At 40.3% G+C, this 20,199-nt stretch overlaps 2 protein-coding genes across 2 annotated transcripts in view; one reads left to right on the top strand and one right to left on the bottom strand.

The window, feature by feature from the left end:
• Window positions 1–13,937, bottom strand: part of gstcd (glutathione S-transferase, C-terminal domain containing) — a 73,070-nt gene extending 59,133 nt beyond the window's left edge. The window contains exons 1-5 of the mRNA XM_059341326.1: window positions 13,708–13,937; window positions 13,145–13,574; window positions 11,184–11,618; window positions 8,522–8,791; window positions 3,867–3,960 (exon numbers count right to left, since the gene is read on the bottom strand). Of these exons, the coding sequence (XP_059197309.1) occupies window positions 3,867–3,960; window positions 8,522–8,791; window positions 11,184–11,618; window positions 13,145–13,561 (1,216 nt within the window). The 5' untranslated portion in view covers window positions 13,562–13,574; window positions 13,708–13,937. The remainder of the gene's footprint in view (window positions 1–3,866; window positions 3,961–8,521; window positions 8,792–11,183; window positions 11,619–13,144; window positions 13,575–13,707) is intronic.
• A 103-nt stretch (window positions 13,938–14,040) lies between these two features.
• ints12 (integrator complex subunit 12) lies at window positions 14,041–20,107 on the top strand. Its single transcript, XM_059341337.1, has 7 exons — window positions 14,041–14,183; window positions 15,559–15,722; window positions 15,869–16,027; window positions 16,137–16,318; window positions 17,095–17,254; window positions 17,344–17,487; window positions 19,293–20,107. The coding sequence occupies exons 2-7, from the start codon at window positions 15,567–15,569 to the stop codon at window positions 19,854–19,856; spliced, it is 1,365 nt and encodes a 454-aa protein (XP_059197320.1). The 5' UTR covers window positions 14,041–14,183; window positions 15,559–15,566; the 3' UTR covers window positions 19,857–20,107.
• The last annotated feature ends 92 nt before the right edge of the window (window positions 20,108–20,199 follow it).

Below are 20,199 nucleotides of genomic sequence, written 5' to 3'. Positions count from 1 at the left end.
TCATAGTGACAGAAGATAACAATGTCTGTATGGGTGGTCGCGAGGATCTCCGTGCCGAAGACTCACGACATGAGAGCAGATCTCTGCACTGCAGAACACCCGAACAGAAACACAAGATTTATTCTCCGTAGTTTGTTTGGCATGAACATTTTGAGAGAGAGAGAGAGAGCCAAACCAAAACCAAATAAATGAATGAAACATGTTTTAGTTGGTCTCCCTCAACAGCACTGAGTTTGTCTTGTTGGTCAGATAGCCCCTGACTTAAGCGATTTGCAGTTTAAGGCTATGTTTACACGAGGACGGTCTGAACAGAAGACGCAAAAGTGGCGTCACGTCTTCACTTTTTATTCCTCGTTTAGACGAGCATTTTCGGGAGGAAATCTGCGTGCATACGGTGACGCAAAAGTGTGTGAAATTCGATTGTATGCATGCCAGGCAGCATCACTTAAAGCGATAAGAGCATCTTTGGGCATGTGGAAGTTTTCACGCCACACATTTTCATCACTACTCCTTCCACAAAGTTCTCCACCATCCACTAGATCTCCCAGGTCTCGTTCACAGCCGTCTGGCTCGCCTCCGGCCAATCGGTGCATCCAAAATGTGATAGAGGTAATTACAGATCCTTCTCTGTTCAGTAATACTATCTGTACATATCCTGTACATTTGGTGGAAAGACTCCTGTAAGTTTATTAGAGCTGCCAGAGCAGCTTGAAGGTCCGACGCATGGAAATAATCCCACGTTTGTTTATTTTCCTGTACTGGAGCATGTATGTGACGTAAACACATACGTGACGTGAGCAGATCTGAGCAGGGTTTTGCGTCTTGGCAGTGTAGACGGACACGCTACAGTGGAGCGGATTTAACTTTTCCACTTTGGAAGGTGGTTTCAGATTTTTGCGTCTTTAAGCCCCCAAAACGCCGTCACTGTCTAAACGAAAGGCACTTCCGATAAAATATTTTGTCGTTTTTACCCGCGAGCGTCCTTGTGTAAACGGGGCCTAAGACCAGCAAAGAATTGGTGCCGCTGTGGAACCAGTTTTCCCGGCCAGGAGCTGGTTCTTTGGCGGTGGAAAAATCAAAGAACCGGCTCTGGTCGAAAAGCCCTATGAGTGACAGCAACAGAAAGTCACTGGACAATTTGGAGGTCAGATATCAGGTTTCAGCGCCTTCAGCAGACACGCCCCCAGCGTGTTAGAAAACTGCTCATACTGCTTTTTCACTATTTATAATATAAAACCAAATTTTTTTTTATCCTGTCTATATTTTTTTCTGATTCAAATTTGGCTTGGTGTTTAATAACACATTTTTCTGTGGCATGGGAAACTGAGACCACATCTGTATTTTTGCTTCACCAGGACTTTAAAGGGTTTTTTTGTTGTTGTTGTTGTAGTTGTTGCTGTACATCAATATGTTTTGTACTGTCATGAATTACATCAATGCTGGTGTTAAGACTGACATTTCTTACCAAATGTATAAAAATCAACACGTTTTTGTTTGAAAATGGCTCAACGCACCCTCCACTGCTCTGAACTCTGAAATAACAATCTTAACGCCTCACACATTAATTCCTCCTTAGTCCACCCCCTGCCTCTCTCTGAGCCCCTTGCCCACTTTTAGCATTTTTCAAAATCTTGCAGTATGTTAGGTTCGGACTTTGAAGTGCAGTTACTTTAAGCTTACTTGCGATACAATTCTTATTGTTTGGAATCAAAGTTATAGTGAAGTTCATTAACAGGACAGTACAATGGGTAATGAAGTGTAAGCTAAGCCTGCACAAACACCAGAGCTGAAAGAGGGAGGGAGCTGATTTCATGCTGCCATATATATCTTGATAATGAAATACCTCTCTAGATCTCCATTTCCCATGCTCTCTGATAAGTGGAGGAATGAGCCATGAATGAACTTCTGCACGTCACAATTTTCCACATAAGTGAAAATGATGGGAAGCAAGACATGAATGCATAGCACTATGATGAAAAGAAAAGGAAACATCTAAATATTCATTTATGTATATATATGTGTGCCTTTATGAACCCCTTCTGTTTCCCTATAAACAATAACACTGATATATTACAGCTGCACGAACATATGCATTCGTAACATTTAGCATCGCCACCGACAAAGACATCTCACTAATAAGAAGAAAAGCAACACAGGCAAGAGAAAGGGAGACAAAAACAGATTCTTCTTTCTGCTTCACCAGTGCCACCTGGGGCAGCAATCAACAACCCTTCCATTGCCTATTAGATACTGCTCACACTGCAATCAGTAACCACTAAAGCATATGCACAAGTTCCACGTTGCACATTAGTTTTTTTGTGCCTTCGGTGTGTACATGTTTTTGTGTGCTTCTGCTGTGCTGAGTCTGTTTCAGTCACAGACATATTTCACACTCTCACCCAACAACATGAGGATAACAGATCAAGATAAGCGTGTTGAAATTCATTAGAGGGCCTCATGGGGAAAAAAAATTCTGCTGATGCTTGACAGAAACCTCTGCAATGTGTCAGTGGCTAATATTTTTCTTCTGTGGGGGCAAGGTGCCACTGAAAATCACCAGGCTACAGTAGTACAGGGAGGCCTTATGCAAACATTTATTCACACTCCTTTAATCATACTTCATATACAGTATCAGTCATGTTCAGTCTGGAGCCCGACTGATGTGGGAGACTGATACTGATTTAAGAGGAGACAATTTCAATTTGAGCTGGATTGAAAATAGATCTTTTCTATGCAGATGATACACAGATTTTGCACTGATATGACGAAATGCAAAAGTACTCAAAAGTCTGCTTTATTACACAAATAACTTATTTACTTACTTTTGTACCTCAATTTAACTTTATACGTACAATGTATTACTCTGTCAACCAGTTCTTGAAATAAAAAAATGAATCAAAAATAAGAGAAATTGCTAAATAAACATCCATGTTGTATGTTAATTATCAGTTAGTTGCCAACCATTTAAATTAAAAAATTAACAAATATTTAATGAATAGCAAGCATCGCTGTCTTACGACGGCGTATTAGGGGCAAGTATGAAAAAAAAATACGGACCCGGGGGAGGGGGTTATATTTCAAGAAAAAAGTGGCAAATCTAAGAGAAAAAAAGTTGCAGATTTAAAAATGTGTGATTCTTTCTCCTAGATCTGCCACTTTTAATCTTGCATATCTGCCACTTTTTTCTCCTAGATTTGCCACTTTAAATCTCATAAATGTGTGTTTTTTTCTCCTAGATTTGCCACTTTTAATATCATAAATCTGCAACTTTTTGTCTCATAGATTTGCCACTTTTAATCTCATAAATTTGCAACTTTTTTCTCAAAATATTACCCCCCTCTCCCGGCTCTGTATTTATTTATTTTTTCATACTTTATTTAGAATATTTCTGCATTATATGTTCTGTAAAAAAAAAAAAAAAAATTGATAATGTTCAGTGCTCATGTTCATACCATTTAAATTAGGAATGAATAAAAATAGGATGAACAGCAAACAGCACTTCTCAAACACCGCAAGTGCCGTTTTCTACTCTATATGCTCTGTAAAAAAAAAAATTATATTATCAATAATACTGATGGATGCTCATATGTAATATCAAAATCTAGTTTAGAATTTTGCTAAGTAATAAAGCAAAAGAACGAGCGAGTAGGTGTGATGTAGAGGCACACAGATTAAGAGATGGGGGAGGTAAACATGTTGAGAGGAGGAGGTTAGGCATTAGTTCAAGGCACGAGAACAAGTAAAGCATGAAACAAAAGGAAGATAAATGAACCAAAAGAGCAAAGAGAAGAGTGCAAGAGGTGGAGGGCGAGAGGAAAAATGTAGAAAGCAAACAGAAGAGCCAGAAGGCAAAGATTTGACTTCACCTTCAGTGGGGTTGATGGCTCCTGGTAAGCTGTCCCATGGGAGGGTCCAGGCAGGGCAAGGATGAGGAGCGAAGACAGCCTCGATGCCATTTTCCTAGGGGATGAAAACACACACACACAGATGCACATGTTACCATAGAAACCCCTCCACAGCCTTGAGGTTCTGCGGCCCAAATGGTTGTAATGAAGCATTGAAAGTGTACCATTCTTGAACAATCCCTCGCTCACGCTGATCTGAAGCGATACCTGAGAAAAGGCCACTGCTTGTGCACTTATTACTCTCGAGAGGGACAACAACTCTACAGTACATACTTCCGCATATCCAATACACTTCAGAGAAATTCTAGAGGAACACTAGAAATAGAGATGTACATGGCAAGAAAGTGCATACAAGTAAAGCACCTCTTCTCTCTCTTTGATCTGAGGGTCAGAACAATACGCAGGCAGGAAATCAGTAGGGTAGGTATTGTTATTGCAAAGAAAATTAATATGAAAAATCTCTTTTGGGGAAAATCTTTTCCAACAGCAGTATGTTTGCCTTTACAAAATTAGCCATCCTAATGAAATCTGATGAGAGGTCCACCATGGCCACAAATAAGTACTTAATCAATTAATAAAGATGATTAAGGTGCAAAAGTGGTGTGTGGCACAAGCAAAAATGTCATTCACATTTTTCTTAATTTGGCTGGATTTATACTAATGTAATGCCTAATTCAAGTCTTTCCCTGCAGTACACAATAAAATTGATATCTGACTGTAAGAAAGACAAATATTCAAACTGCAGAAATAGTATTGCAGCAGTGCAATTTTTTTTCAGTATAGTGTATTGCAATGGCCTATAGTCCCAGCAAAGTATATACAGTTAAATATAAATAAATAACTTGAACATATAGACAGAGACCACAAATATATAAACACTTGTATGATGTAATGCAACGCAATACTACACCCCTGCAGTAGAAGCTTACTGAAATTTTTTTTTGCTGACAATACTCTTTCAGGTGTTTGTGTGTTATTTACGGCACACTGGGACTAAACTGTGTGGTGCTGTGTCGAAATGTATTATAACAAAATGTCCCATTATAATATTTTCTACTAAATTTATGCTACCTGAGGAGCAAAAACCTTTAAATAAAAAAGATGACAACATAATACGTTCCAATTCGAGCTAGGACTATAAATTAGTCGATTAATTAATTAAGGTAATTAGAAATTATTTTAATAAGCAAGACATTTGCTGGTTTAAGGCATCTTAATTTTGAGAATTGGTCAGTCTTTTCTGTCATGGGTGATAATAGTTTTGAATACATTGAATGGCTTTGGATTTCTGGACTGTCTGTGGGATCAAACATGTTGATTAATTGATTAATCTAGATTATAATCAGTCAGATTAATTAATAATGAAATAATCAACAGTTGCAGCACTAATTCCAATACAAGAAAACCACAAATTACAGCCTCAAAACTATACAGATCTGCACCGTTTGGACACCATGCTTACAGTAATTTAAACCTATTGCACTTACACAGTGGTATATATTGCATTAGGGAATTGCTCTGCTGAATTGCAGTGCATTGGACCTGGAGGTTTAAGTCTTTTGGTCACTGGCATGTGAGGGATTTCAGAAATTGGCTATCCAAAGCTGGACTCGATGTAAAAAGAATGATTGTATACAAGTGATTCAGTCTAAAGCTATTCCACCAACACACAATGAGTCAACAGTCACGGTCTAATACGATTCCTAATGATTTAACTGTCCAATTCTATTGAAATACTGTATGTGGGTAAGCCATTAAAATATAATAACACATTTAAAAGCACTAAGTTGACTGTGCAAATGATAAAGACACAGCAGATGCCTCCCATAATGGCAGCCTCGGTCACATTCTGGCAACACGAGAGCTCAAATTATTTGATCCATGAAAAAGGATGAGCAGCAACACTGCGGTTTAAAAGAGAAAGCACTGACATCTGTGTTGGTTAGGCCACATTTCCACAATGTCATATTCTGAAGTTGCATTAAGGTTGTTGCTGGTGGACTGGAGACGAGTACCCTACCACACAGGCTTGTTTCAGTTTCAGCAGACAGTAAGTTTCCAGAGGGACAGACTTTCAGTAATCCCAGTTTCTAGGACAGTGGCTTCCCAGTGAGCCCCATTCTGCCAACAGAGAAATCCAAGATTTTTCAGAATTTTGACTCATTGACTCTGTTAACTGACTCTTCTTCTCCAGATCCCTCCATATTTTACTTCCTTCATAGATGGAAATGTTGTCTAATGTTACAGCTGTATTTAAAGACCTGTCAATCAGTTTGTCAGCGTAGGCAGCAGCCAGGTCTTGAGTGTTAATCATGAGGCTACTCTTTTGTTTACATTTAAATCACAGGTTGCGCCTCCACAGCTCATTGCACATGCAGTTTGACTGGCATGCATCAGTGTGTGTTAACTGAAGTGAGAAAAAGAGAGAGTTTATGAGCCATTTATATAGTGGATAGAGTGGCGGGATGAGCCCGATGCCTCTGGTTAGCAGCAGTGAAGGATCGCGTGTCACTGTGTCAGACAGGCAGACCTCTCTGTCTCCATGTACTTCCCTGGGACGCACACAGTCATATATGAGGACATATGCACACGCACACATGCACGCACACACAGGCACCTTGGCCAAAACAACACAACAGCTGCAGTGCAGACATGATGGTGGCGACACGCAGCCATCCTTATAATCCCTCCAGGCATAGAAAGAATGGTGGCCATTGTATGTGTATGTGTATGTGTATGTGTATGTGTATGTGTGTGTGTGTGTGTGTGTGTGTGTGTGTGTGTGTGTGTGTGTGTGCGCGTGTGTGTGTGTGTATGTGTGTGTATGTACACATTCCCCTCAGGTTTTAATGTCTGATTTCAACCTGCCATGAAAACTGTCATTTGTGCACATCTGTGTCTAACTAAATTTCATCCGGCAGCATGGCATGTTTAAGGCACATCCCATCCTGACCACCCAGCTCACTCAGCCTCATCCAGACTCTCTTCCCTCTCTCCCCATCACTTTAAATTCACACTGTTATAGACACTTAGCCAGCAGGAAATCACAGAAATATCTCTGCTGAGAGAGCAGGGCAACAAGGCCAAGAGAACAGTCTGAAGGCTTAGTAGTGAGAGGTTAGTCAGGGCTGAGGAGACAGTCTCCTTTTTAACAGCTGGGCCTGCTTATCTCCTTCTGGAAAAGCTAGTAGAAAAAATGTTGCAGAGGTAATATTTGGTGTGCTATTGAGCTAAGAATGCTATAAATGCGAGTGAGTGAGTGTGTCTGTGTGTGCGTCCTGCCAATGCTTCCTGAGGGAACTGCCTTTTAAGAGCGAGGACACATTATGCTACTATTGTGTGCTGTCTTGTCTCTTTACACTAAGATTTTAAGCCATTACTATAAACTACTAAGTCTGGCTATAAAACTTTGTTTTGTTTTGGACTGGATTCATTGTTTTTATTGCAACTGAAATGGGGATAAGCTGAATGTGCATTGTCTGCACTCTTGAAAGTGGCAACAGGATCCACTGATAATACTAAATGCTGCATTTTATAATGCACTGAGGGCATTACCATACTGTTCATCTAAACAGAATCTATTGTGCTTTTAAGACAGGTCACTTTTTTGTTAGTTTGTTTTGACTGATAAAATATTGTTATTCATACAATCTGTGAGGATTCATGTATGCAGACAACAATCCTAAAAGAGCCCACTTAAAAAGGGACAGTTTACCCCAAAATCAAAAATATATATTTATTCTGTTACCGGTAGTGCCATTTATCATCTACAACCCCGATTAAAAAAACAAACAAACATGAATAAAACATGAATAAAAAACAATTAAAAACAAAATGCATGAAATTCAGAATTCAGTGTGCAAATGTATCAGTTTGAACATTAAATATATTGTCTAAAATTGAATATAGGTAAAAGAAAAATGATTTGAAACTAAGCACATTCCATTTCATTAATGTTTTAAACAATGTCCCAAGTTTTTGGGAATCTGGGTTGTAGATTGTTTTGGTGCAAGCTGCTGAGTGTAGGAGATATCTGCCGTAGCGGTGACAGCAGATAGAACTAAATGGCTCTTTGCTTCAAATTCCAAAAATATTTGAAAAACTCAACAGCAATATCTCTTTCCAGAGATCATGACTCAGCTACTCAAATTAATCCCTAGCAGTTCTGTGTAGGATATAATTCCTGCAAGAAACGGTCTTCCTTTAAACTCAGCCACTTACACCAAAACAAGACTGATAAACAGCACTACAGGTAAAAGGAAAGTAAGTATTCTTCATTTTGGGGTGAACTGTCCCTTTAAAAAGTTAATTCTGTGACTGAACGCACTTAATGTTTAAGCACTGGCAGAAAAAAGGAGAAATTTAACAATTAAGAAAGTCTGCCAGAAGCCAAAACATTAACTTAGAGCTACACTCTTGAAGACGCAATCTGTAGAAAATGGGTGCGTGAAATTACAGGGATAATAGTTAACAACCACTTGGAGCCTTCTAACCCTCTATCTGTGCCGTGAAGGGACACTTGGAGACAGCTCCTTGAATGTAGAGAGCAAATATGTGTGCAGACCACAGAGAGGTAAAACATGATGAGAAATAAGTAAGGAAATATAATTATTTACTTTAAGTTTAGTCATTGTGGGCCTGGGGCCGCCGACGAAGGGAAGCTGTGTGGTCATTTCCTGGCCTTCTCCTTGCTCCAGTAGGCCGAGTAGGTTGTCCTCTGCTGAAGGCCCTGGGAGGCCGGACGTGGGAACTTGGGGGATGGAAAGAGGAATCCCACAGGCGTTTGCTGCCCGAAGGACCCCGGGTACCTCCTGAACACGACTGTACCAGCGCAGCAGGTGGGGGAGCTGATGTAGAGTGCTCGCAGCGTGGGCTTGCAGGGAACACTATCAAAGGCAATAGAAGGAATGAAGGGGGGAAAGAAAAATAAAACAAGGAGATATTGATTAAGTGACTCATCTGACAAGTCATCTCCAGTGGAGCGAGGTGTCAGGCTCCACCAGAATTCACTCATCACAGTGCTGGACGGATAGACACGAGCGGCCGGCGGGAAAAACATCAAAACATGGTTGGCAGGTGGGGAAGGGTAAAGACACAAACAGAGACGTGATCAGAGGCGCGGTGTCACTGTGTGTGACTGTGTGTGCAAGACAGAAGAAGAAGAGAGGGGGACGGGGAGGGAGAAGGGGTACTCTGCAGTATGACAAGTGGGTGGAGAGGAAAGGATCCGTCGTGGCTGCATGTGTCATGGACGGTGATGTCCGTTAAGAGGAGACACGCTACACTGAGTGTGAAACTGGAAACCACTGGAGCACAGCTGACTACTAAAAGCCTCATTGTGAGAACTTCAGTTCATTCCCACAGTCGGGGAATAGTTGGAGGTGGCTGAAGGGTGAAATGGAGGTTGAGACCCACTTCACTGCCTGACAGTGCAGCATTCCTGATCAATAATAATATACCATTGAACTAAACGGCCGTGGTACTCTCTGGTCTCAGCTGCAGTTACTTTAATTGCTGCTACCAACTTTACTTGTAAAATATGCAACCATCCCATGTTATGAATATTCACAAAATGTTCCTGAGTTTATGAAGTCTTGCAGATTTTTTTTTTTTTAAGGTTAAGAGTTTTAAGGTCAACATAACACCCGCCGATTCTCGAACTGTTGCAGAAAGAAAAATGCTCCCAAAGGAAAGTCATTGAAATGCATTTCAACCTGCTGCATTTGAATAGAAACCCTCCCATACACTGTTATCACTCTTTGCCAGGTGGCTCTAGACCACCTTTGAGAGCACAACCTGTGCCAAGTCTGATGCAGCAAGTCTTCCTAACTCAAGTTTCTGCCTGGATGCATCTGAAAGGAGCTGGGTGTACTGTCTGCTCACCCTGACCAGAGTGTCAAAACCACAAGTCCTGAATAATTTGACCAGTCCTCATAATAAGGACATTAACAAGTCAGTAAATACATGCAAGGGGGGTTTAAGAGTACCATTGATACAAGGTGACATGAGACTTAAATCATGTGTGCTGCTGTTTACGCTGAGAGACAAAGACTTGCATGGCTACACTCCATTGCTCCCGCACAATAATGGGTACTTTGCTTACAATAAATGTTGTAAAAGGTCACAGTGTTTTCAAGCACATAGAAATATACAGTATTATACATTAAATGAGTATTTCATGTGTATTCATGCATTCAAATAAGGTAATAACACAAAGGGACAGTTCACCCCCAAAACTCTTACCTGTAATGCAGTTTTTTAATCTAGATTTTTTTTATTGTGTGTTGCCGAGTGTTAAGCGATATCAGCCGTAGAGATGTCTGCCTTCTCTCGCATATAATGAAAATAGATGGCAATTGGCTTGTGGTGCCCAAAGCATCAAAAGAAAAAGAAAATATTTGTAAAACTCAACTGGAATGTTTCCAGAAATCATAACACGGTTACTGAAGATAATCCACAGGCTGTGCTTTGAGTGGGTAGATGCATGTTTCCTTTTGTGGGGGGAAAGGTTTGCAGTTTTAGTTCATTAAAAAGAAAATGGTTTCTTTGTAAAACTGCTCCCAACAAGGTCTGTGGATTGCCTTGTGTAACAGGGTCATGATTTCTTGAAAGAGACATTGTTATGAGTTTTAGATTTTTTTTATGCTTTGAGCACTACAAGCGAAGTGCCATCTAGTTCAGTCATACAGTCATGGAAAAAATGATTAGAACACCATTGTTTTCTCTAATTTCTTGTTCATTTTAATGCCTGGTACAACTGAATGTACATTTGTTTGGACAATTATAATGATAACAACAAAAATAGCTCATAATAGTTTCATTTAAGAGCTGATATATAGCCATTTTCCATGGTTTTCTTGATAATGATTTTGGTTATTTTCAAGAAAACCATGGAAAATGTCTAGATCATCAGCTCGTAAATTAAACTCCTTTGAGCTATTTTTGTTGTTATCATTATATTTGCCCAAACAAATGTACCTTTAGTTGTACCAGGCATTAAAATCAACATGAAATTGAAGAAAACAATGGTCTAATAATTTTTTCCATGACTGTATTAAAGGCAATGCAGACATGTCTCCAGTCGATAACACTCAGCAACATAAACCAAAACAATCCTGATTGAAAAACAGCACTACAGGTAAGAAAAAATAAGTATTTTTGATTTGGGGGTGAACTGTCTCTTTATGGCTGTAATAGGAAATAAGAGCAGGATCCTTAGCTACAAGGGTTCATAAATGACAACACTTAAACATAAATCATACACTCCAAGGCCCTTACCAAGTATTGATAGATGCACGGCAGCAGCACCACATCAGTCAGAGTGAAGTACAGTCCCTCAGCAAACACATGCTCCAGCGGAGGCAGGTCTGTGGTCCTCACTTTCCTGATCTCAGAGTTCTCTCTGGTGGCCAAAGTTGGAACTGAATCCACAGACAGCTTGGCCAGAGCCGCCCTGAGCTCAAGTCCATCACCCACCTGAGGTGCCTGTCCAGGTTCGGATTCTGGGGATTCCTTTTTTTCATTCTGTCTCTGCTCTTGGAGTTTCTGTCTCCGTATCTTGTCATCATTGTGGACTTTGACAGGCTCCGCTAGCCTTCGCTCCAGGGTGAGGATGGAGAGAGGCGGCTGTAGATATTGATTTGAGGGATTTTTGAGTTGTTCTTCAACAGCAGAAGGGATGCCAATTTCACACAGTCTGGTCCACTTGCTTACCTGAGGATGAGGAAAGAAAAGATTTTTTTTAGGTCAAATACAACACTGTAAACAACATGGGTTTACTGCGTAATATTGTGATGTATTATATTGATGTCTGTCTGAGTGTTATGCTGCTAACTCTATGACCAAACCATAATAAAAGCCTGGCCATGTTTTGTGGTTATTATGGTAATATAACAATTAATTTGGACTGAAAACTTTTTCACAATGTGAAAGAATAGCTTATCACTCATGGATGAAATTTAATTAGCCAAGTAATTAATGAGAACCACTTTCGACCACAATCAACTGTTTCCTGAAAGCCTGTATTTTCCAAAATATACACCAAGTAATATCTCCTCAGAATAATAATACATTTTCCATTCATCAGTATGTAGTATGTTGAATTGTATGTTTGCCTTTAGATACATTAAACACGTTTGCATGTTCAGCTGAACTGCCATGGGATAGACTGGTATGGACCAGCAATGAAAGAATTAATTATTTGGATGTGTCTCAATTTTCCCCAATGATTACCAACAAATGACATCCCTTTTCAGAAAATATTTACAGTTCCTTTCATGGAAATTATGGAACCCAGAAAAACTAACACATGACTGGCATTTTGACTGATTGACAGTGGCATAACAGCATTATGTTACTATGTACATTAAATCAGCCTGGATAGTGTCCTATAACATCTCAGGCACTGCATTCCAACTAAATTGAGTCACGGAATAGAAACATGTTGCTGCACACATATTGATTTACAAACTTGTAAATCAATATGTGTGTATTCTGGATTCACAGCAGTGATGCTTTCATGATATTGATGCTGGAGTACACCTGCACACACTCAGTGAGTGAAGCTGAAGGTCAAAACTGATGCAACTTACATAAATGTCACAAGCCCAACTGCACAGGCCTCAAAATAAGTTTGTGCTTAAAAGGGACAGTTCACCCCAAAAACAAAAATACATATTTTTCCTCTTACCTGAGCTTGTTCTCAATCTAGATTGTTTGGTGTGAGATATCAACAGTAGAGATCTCTTGAATATGATTAAACTATATGGAACTCGGCTTGTGGTGCTTAAAGCGCCAAATCCACAGACCTTGTATTGAGAAGTTTCATGCTGGAACTATATTAGAAAGAAAGAGTTCCCAAATTAAACTGCTCAAAACAAGGCCTGTCAATTATTTTAAAGTAACCGGGTCATGATTTCTGGAAAGATACATTGCTGTTGAGTTTTTAAATTGAGCACCACAAGCCAAGTGGCATCTAAATCCATTATATTTTAGAGAAGGCAGACATCTCTACAGGCGATATCTCCGTCACCTAGCAACATTTTAGGCTGATTAGCAGCACTACAGGTAAGAGGAACATTTTTCATTTGGGGCTAAACTGCCATGTGTCACTGAAGTTTCAACAGCATAAAGCCGCCTTCTTTATTTGAGTGCAAGTAGGTGAAGTTGTGCTAGAAACCCTCTCTGACTGGTCCTACACATCAGTGGGCTTTGGTCATGTGTCCCTGCTTGCCACTAACCTCAGCGCAGGCCTTCAGACAGGTCTTCTTGAATCCCAGCAGTGCCAGAACATCATTTCTAGAAGGGTCAGCCTCCAAGGTCTTGCTGATGATGTGTCTCAGGACCACCGCCAACCCTGCTCTGCAGAGGCTCCCAGTCTCATCCAAAGCAGCAGGGAGGCGGCAGCCCCTCACTAACTGGGGTAAATCCTCCACCTGAATGTCAGACACATCCAGACACTCTGGTAGCTGGCTCTTCAGTGACTGGGAGCTGGTAGGTTTGGTGAAAACCAGAAAAACTTTAAAAGACTTGCACTCGCAGTAGGAGAGGAGGAACAGGGAGATGGAGGTGTGCAGCGGAAGACGTGGCTCCTCATTTTGGGAACAAACTTCTAGATAGAGGGAGGGTTGGTGTTGCTTTACCTCCGAGTACTTCATCTTTTAAACAGTACTGTGAAGTAAAAAGTGGGGTTAGCTTTGGATAATATATGTTCGGGTGTGTTTTCTAAGCATGGCAGCAAGAACACGCTAGCTCAAATACATTTTTTGACCCGGCGCATGAAATTACATTAACACATACTTACAACAGCTTCAGTTTTGTGGATATAAACACCGGCAATTTCAATGAAACCACGTTGTTTTGGTACACGCTTCCTGTTAGGGTGACGCTTCTTCTTTCCTTGTGCTAACGCTTAGTTAGCTCCACAGCGCCATCACCCGTCTGCTATCAACATGTACGAATAATGGAAATATACTAAAACTCTACATACATTCAAATTACTTAAAAGCACACGATATATATGGTTATATAATTAATGTAGAGTGTAAATATATGTTGTTGTTGCTGCGGTTTTTTAAATAACCGACTTCCACACAAGGTTCCGCGCTTGTAGATTCCGGACATATTTAACGGTTGCGCAAGTATAAGAAGAAGGGAAACCGTCCGCCCCGGCTGTCTGCCCCTGATGTTGGAAGTGTTGTTCAGCCGTTAACGTTATTTTCTCACAGAAACGGAAACACCGGGCTAACGGGCAGGCTTTTACCGGAGGCAGAGTGTGAGGTAACGTAATCCATCTGGAAATTATAACCTGTGATCTTGGTTTTATAACTGACAGTTGATGAAGAAAGGGGAACTTTAGCTACTGTGTGGCGCTAATACAGTGCTCTGTGTTTCTGGTCCGGGCTGGTAACGTTACACAGCAACCCAATTAACACAATTTAACTCTATGGAGTCTGGGGCTATTTTGTCCATCATTTCTTTCAATCTTTTTTTGGTCATTTGTGCCTTTTTGTGTCTTTTTTGGTCATTTTGTGTCTTCTGTGGGGTTCTTTTGGTCATTCTGTCTTCTCATCCTGTGTCTTTTTTTGTCATTTCGTGTCTTTTTTGTGTATCTTTTTTTTTTTAACTTTCAAAACACTATCATGCTCAATAAAGTATTGTAAATGTTCCAAATGTGAACAAAGGTTGCAAATATAACATAAGAGGGTTACATCCAGTTCTATCATTTTATACTAAATATATTTGACCTTGTCTCCAGTTTTACTTGTTATATCATCATCAAACTGAAACTGGCCTCATGGAGTTTACAGCCAGAACTTTAGAGGTAAATTTACAGTAGGGCTCCACGCTGATGAAGATGTCATGCTTTGGTGCTTTTGGAGACTCAAGAGGGTTAAGGTATTTATTTATTGTGTTTTGGATAATAAGGGCATTTTGGACTTAACCCAATGGTATGTGTTAGTTTTGAACACCTAGTACTGCATATTTGTGAAAATTAAGCATCAAAGTGAACATTTGAACAACAATCCTGGTCGATATATAGAGTCTTCCTCTCTATTCAGGCTTTTTGTTGTTGTTGTTTTGTTTTTTGTTGCCAGGTTCCCTCTATTTCTGCCCTCCTCTATTCTGACTTCAGTTTGACTTAAGTAATAATAAATATGGTCATCAATGTAAATGTCCCAAGAGATTATATGAGAAAAAAATGGTTTAATGGGACTAGGCTGCGCTGCACATTTACTCCTTTTATATTTTTTTATTGTTTATTTTAATTTAAAGTCCCATCTATTGTAACTGATTGTGAGAATGAATCAAATGCATTAAGTAGCTGAGTGATTGCCGATGCCAGAAATCTTTTGTTTACACTGTTGTTCAGTGTTTTATTGACTGTGGCAAAGATCTATAGAGGTTTGAGTGCTGACAAAGACATTTAGGTCTTGAAATCAATAAAGTGTTTGTTTTTTTACTCTCTTGGTACTTAATCCCAAAGCTCTCAGTCAAGTTCAATGTCAGTACAAGTTTTCACTACACTGTTTTGTTTGTATTTTTAAAAATCTGTTCATATGTAACCTAACATGTCTAAGGATGACCTGAGCTGTTGTACTTGATGAAGTTTAAATTGAGGCTTAAAAAGGTGACATTGTTCTATGATTCACAGTTGAAGCCATGGCTGGACCTGTCAGTCTGGAGCTGGATCCCATCTTCCTAAAGGGACTGAGTTACCTTCACTCCAAGAGTAAAGATTCAGCTGAGAAACTCAAAGCTTTACTAGATGAGTCTCTTTCAAGAGGGAGTGACTCATCTTACCGTATGTTACAAAAAGTAAGGCTTTATTCACGTTTTTATGTTGGTAAATCCTGAGTTTGTATTTCATGTCACCTCATTATTATTCATTTTTTTCAGTTTCATTGGTAGGGTTTAATGCAATTAAATGCCATTTATTCCGTATCATCACTATGTTTCCTCAGGAAATTGAAGTGTCCAAGGGATCTGTGTCAAAACTGAGTTTGAGTAAACAGGACTCTAAGTCCTCCTCAAGTTCCTCCTCCTCCAGCAGCAGCAGTAGCAGTAGCAAATCCAGCTCGGAAAAGAGCAAGAAAGAGGCAGAGAAGAGACCTGCTGAGAAGGTACAGCATGGATAAATACAAATTACAAAATAAATTCAAATCTGCATAAACTAATGATGCACTGGTGTCAACATGAATTGTCCACCTTTTCTGTCTTACTGACAAACAGGTCAGAGTCGACCCGGGTGAGGTCGACCCTCCGAAAAAGTCTCGTTTGGAGAAACAGGAGAATCGCTCTTCTCCAATCACCGTTCTGACGAGCAAAGACCTTCTACCAAACATAAACGACTACGATGAGACCAATGCTGATGACTTTGCCATGGAGATGGGCCTGGCCTGTGTAGTTTGCAGGTACATCTTAATTAGTAGCAAATAACTAAATATATATTTTTTCTAATACACTATCCAGGATGTCTATCCATTCCAGTCTTATCACTGATAACCATTTTATGTAGCGTAACTGTATCCCACATCGGACAGCTTTTTGCTAGCATTCTATCAAAATTTCACATTAACTACTAATATAAATGATCATGTTATGTTTCCGATTAATTAAGCGGTGTGAAACTAGAGTTTAACTTCTTACCTTTCAGACTGTACATCGTTTTAACCGTGTACGTTAGGCTTGGGTTTACCAGAGTCGGCAAAAGGACGCTTACTCTACGCTAAGGCTGCTGAGTTTTTCGGGGGAAATTTGATGTTTCTTGGTAAACCAAATAAATAACACCATTACCAACCATCGTTATCAACACACCCGAACCGTACTTCTGCCCTTCACAATAAAATACAGTACAGTAAAAATACAGATGGACTTTAAAGATCTTCGCCTGCGTGTCGCCCACTTCTTGCTCTCATCAGAGTTACTTTCGTATTGTAATTAGACATGTAAATGTACATAAATTAAATTTCACACATCGATTGTTAAATATGTATAAATCAATTATACCTACACTGGTGGTGGCGATCTTATTCGAACTGACTGTGAAACACCGGAAAGTGCAGCATTGCAGATGTGTCAGAGCAGGGATATAAGAGTGTGTCCGATGTGGGATACAGTCTCTATAAGATTTGAGCATAGAAAAATAAATTTGGATACTGACCAGCACCATAAATTTCCTTTTCTGTAGGCAAATGACAGTGACCATGGGAAACCAGTTGGTGGAGTGCCAGGAGTGCCATAATCTGTACCACCAGGACTGTCACAAGCCCCAAGTGACAGACAAAGAAGTGAACGATCCACGACTTGTGTGGTACTGTGCCCGCTGTACCAGGCAAATGAGACGTATGGTGAGGAAAAACTCAATACTGCATAGTCATGATAATAGTTTCTGTTACAGTATTGTTTCTGTCCTAAAACAACTCAATTTGTCCACCAGGCCCAGAAACCTCCACAGAAGCCGTCCCCGGTGTCTGCATCCTCAGCACCTGTTGTAAAAGACACACTGGTGAAAAAGACGGAGCTGAAAGCCAAGCCTGACACAACCAGCACCTTCCAAGCCTTCAAAAGAACAGAAGTGAAGGTATGCGTGTTTACGAACATATTTTTCTTTTTTTCTTTTTTTTTTTTAAAGATTATTTTTTGGCATTTTTGTGCTTTATTGAAAGTGAACAGAGGGTGATAGAGGGGAAGACATGCGGCAAAGGGAGCTCAGGCCGGATTCGAACCTGGCTCCACCGCAGCAAGGACTCAGCCTTAGTGGTAAGCGCTCTACCAGTGTGAGCCACCGGGACGCCCACGAACATATTTTTCTAACCTTTTATTTGATCCCCAGTAAAATGCGCCCATGTGTCACCCTGAAGTCGAGCAAAAACTAGGATTCAGTGTCCCTATGTTTTTACTGGTAGCAAGTGAGAGAAGAGCAATAGCTTTCAGAGTGCAAAACTGCTCTAAAAGGCAGTCTGCATAAATCCCTGCAGAGGAAAATGAGCGAAAAGTATACACTTATTTTTAAGGATCAAAACACTGACTCCTGCTGCTACGGTAGTGCCGCAGTGCCGCATCATTTCTCCAGAGGGAGTGGGTTTAAAACTTTTTCAGAGGACTTTTACTTATTGGAGGTCACCACAGAGTTATTTTGACAGCAACCATGTTGCCTTGTAGTCTGATTTGTTTATGTTAATGCAGGTCAGTGTACGAGTTTCGCTCGAGCACGGAGGTTAAGGCTTCATCTGCTGATTGACGTAGCTTGATAAATATGTATTTGCTCTCCAACACTACACGGTGATCTGAAGATACAGTATGTATAAAGAATAAAGCTGTTTTTGTTTGTTTTTTTAGATTTGTTTATGTTGTATGCAAATTCCACTGAAAGAACAAAACCAACAACACACCAGTCTGTCTCTCAATACTTTCTGACTTCCCAATCTCACTTCAGCACTCTTGAAAAGGGTCAAAAATACATCATTACATTTTATGGAAACTGTTTAGTCATTTCCTAAAACAGCAAGACAGTGTAGTCTTTAGCAGACATTACTCAAACTGAAATAAATAATACATCTCACAGGGACTGTTTTCATCTTATTAGTACACATTTGGTTTTCTAATTACTTATAGTTCTCCAAAAATCCTGGTGATTGTTTAATACCTACCTATACTTAAACATACAGACACGTTTTATTAAGCCCTTTTTTAATGGTGATTGGAGAATGTATTTCTTGGAAAGATATAGCCCGAAACAGTAGAATAGCTGGGTATACTGAAGTTAAATTATTACATCAATTATCAGGCAACGTACTGAAGGTTGCACAGATAGGATATATACCTAAAGATGGTTCATTCATCTTGTCTTGAAGTGTTAAATGAGCTTCAAGTAATCATAAAAATATTCCCATACCTTACTTTTGAAGTGGCAAATATGCCCTGAAGCCTATAGGCTTAATCAAGTTAACTGATTTAATGAACACGGAAATTAATATGTTAGTTTGACTCTGAATATATAAGATACAATTCTACAAATGTATTAAGCAGACACGTTTATTATTAAGATTAAGATTCCCTTATTAGTCCCACAATGGGGAAATTCAAGCTCTGCATTTAACCCATCCTTTTCCAAAGCAATGTACATTTGAGAGTTCATACCATGCAAGCAAAGATTGAGTCTTGTGTGTTTTGAGTCCAATATGATGTGGGTGCTATGAGGCAGTGTATACGGACAGTGCAAATAGTGTTTTTTTTCATCTGTGTAGATTATGTGTGGAGGTGTTCAGTAAAGAGCTGGGTCTTTTGAGCGTCTTCTTAGGCTTTTAGTCATTATTGCAATATAACAACAAAATCTTTGGCTCTGTGTTGCACTGTGATAACTGTGGTAAATGTTTACAATTCCAGGCATCCACAACATCAGCCAATCCCACCAGCAGCAGCTCATCCTCCTCAGGCAGCGGTCTTACAGGCTGGGCTGCTTTTGGCGCCAAGACGAGTCCCACTCTTCCTGCCAGCTCTAAGCTAGGCTCCTCGGGCCCCAGTGGGAGCCACAAGACCTTGACAACTCCCTCCGGCCAGAAACCCGTCGGCCTGTCTGGGCTCGCGGGAGCCAAGTCAGGACTCGGGAGTGCGAAGATACCTGGGACCGGCAATGGCAACGGCTCTAGCCAGGCGCCTCTAAAACCTCCTCCTCCTCTGACTCTGGGTAAGCAGCCACTGAACCGTTCATCGAGCAGCGAAAACCAAGGGAAGGGGTCCGCTTCATCAGGGGCTGGCTCCCCGAGCGGCTCCCAGGCGAGCGGAGGAGGGAACGGAGGTGGTAACGGAGGGGGAAACGGGAACAATGGGAACGGGTCGAAGGCTGCACCGGGGGACAAAGCGCCAACCTCCCAAGAGGTCCAGCTTAACGCCATGAAACGGTTACATCTGGTGAAAAAAAAAGCCGCGCAAAAGAAACTGAAGAAATGAGTAGAGGAAAAAAGAGAGGGAAGAGGTGCGAGGGAGTAGAAATTAACGCTTAGTGCCAGCGAATATGTTTGTGTTAAAAGAGCATCTGTACATGAGTAACACCATCCAGTCAAATACTTGAAACTTGCTTTGTGTAAATGCTGCTGGACTGTGTACCTCGTTCTGTCCTAATAAGTCTAACCGTTGAAAAAGTGACTGTCACTTTTTATTCAGATGTAATTAAATTTCTTCTTATAAACTGGCACTATCAACCGACTTTCATTATATTCTGCGGGACACATAGAGAGTGGATCACGTTTATTCCTCACATAATTGTTAAAATATAAATGTTGACATAGATTTC

This window comes from Centropristis striata, chromosome 1 (genome assembly GCF_030273125.1).
Source record: "Centropristis striata isolate RG_2023a ecotype Rhode Island chromosome 1, C.striata_1.0, whole genome shotgun sequence".
Lineage (NCBI taxonomy): Eukaryota > Metazoa > Chordata > Actinopteri > Perciformes > Serranidae > Centropristis > Centropristis striata.
The sequence above is the reverse complement of the archived record's forward strand: the minus strand, read 5'-3'. Positions and strand labels throughout refer to the sequence as shown.

What these genes read in the sequence shown, in the direction of transcription:
- ints12 (XM_059341337.1), top strand. Translation starts at nt 15,567, where the DNA reads ATGGCTGGACCTGTCAGTCTGGAGCTGGATCCCATCTTCCTAAAGGGA. An exon ending in CTGGCCTGTGTAGTTTGCAG is followed by an intron (nt 16,319 to 17,094) that starts GTACATCTTAAT and finishes CCTTTTCTGTAG; the next exon opens with GCAAATGACAGTGACCATGG. An exon ending in CCAGGCAAATGAGACGTATG is followed by an intron (nt 17,255 to 17,343) that starts GTGAGGAAAAAC and finishes TTTGTCCACCAG; the next exon opens with GCCCAGAAACCTCCACAGAA.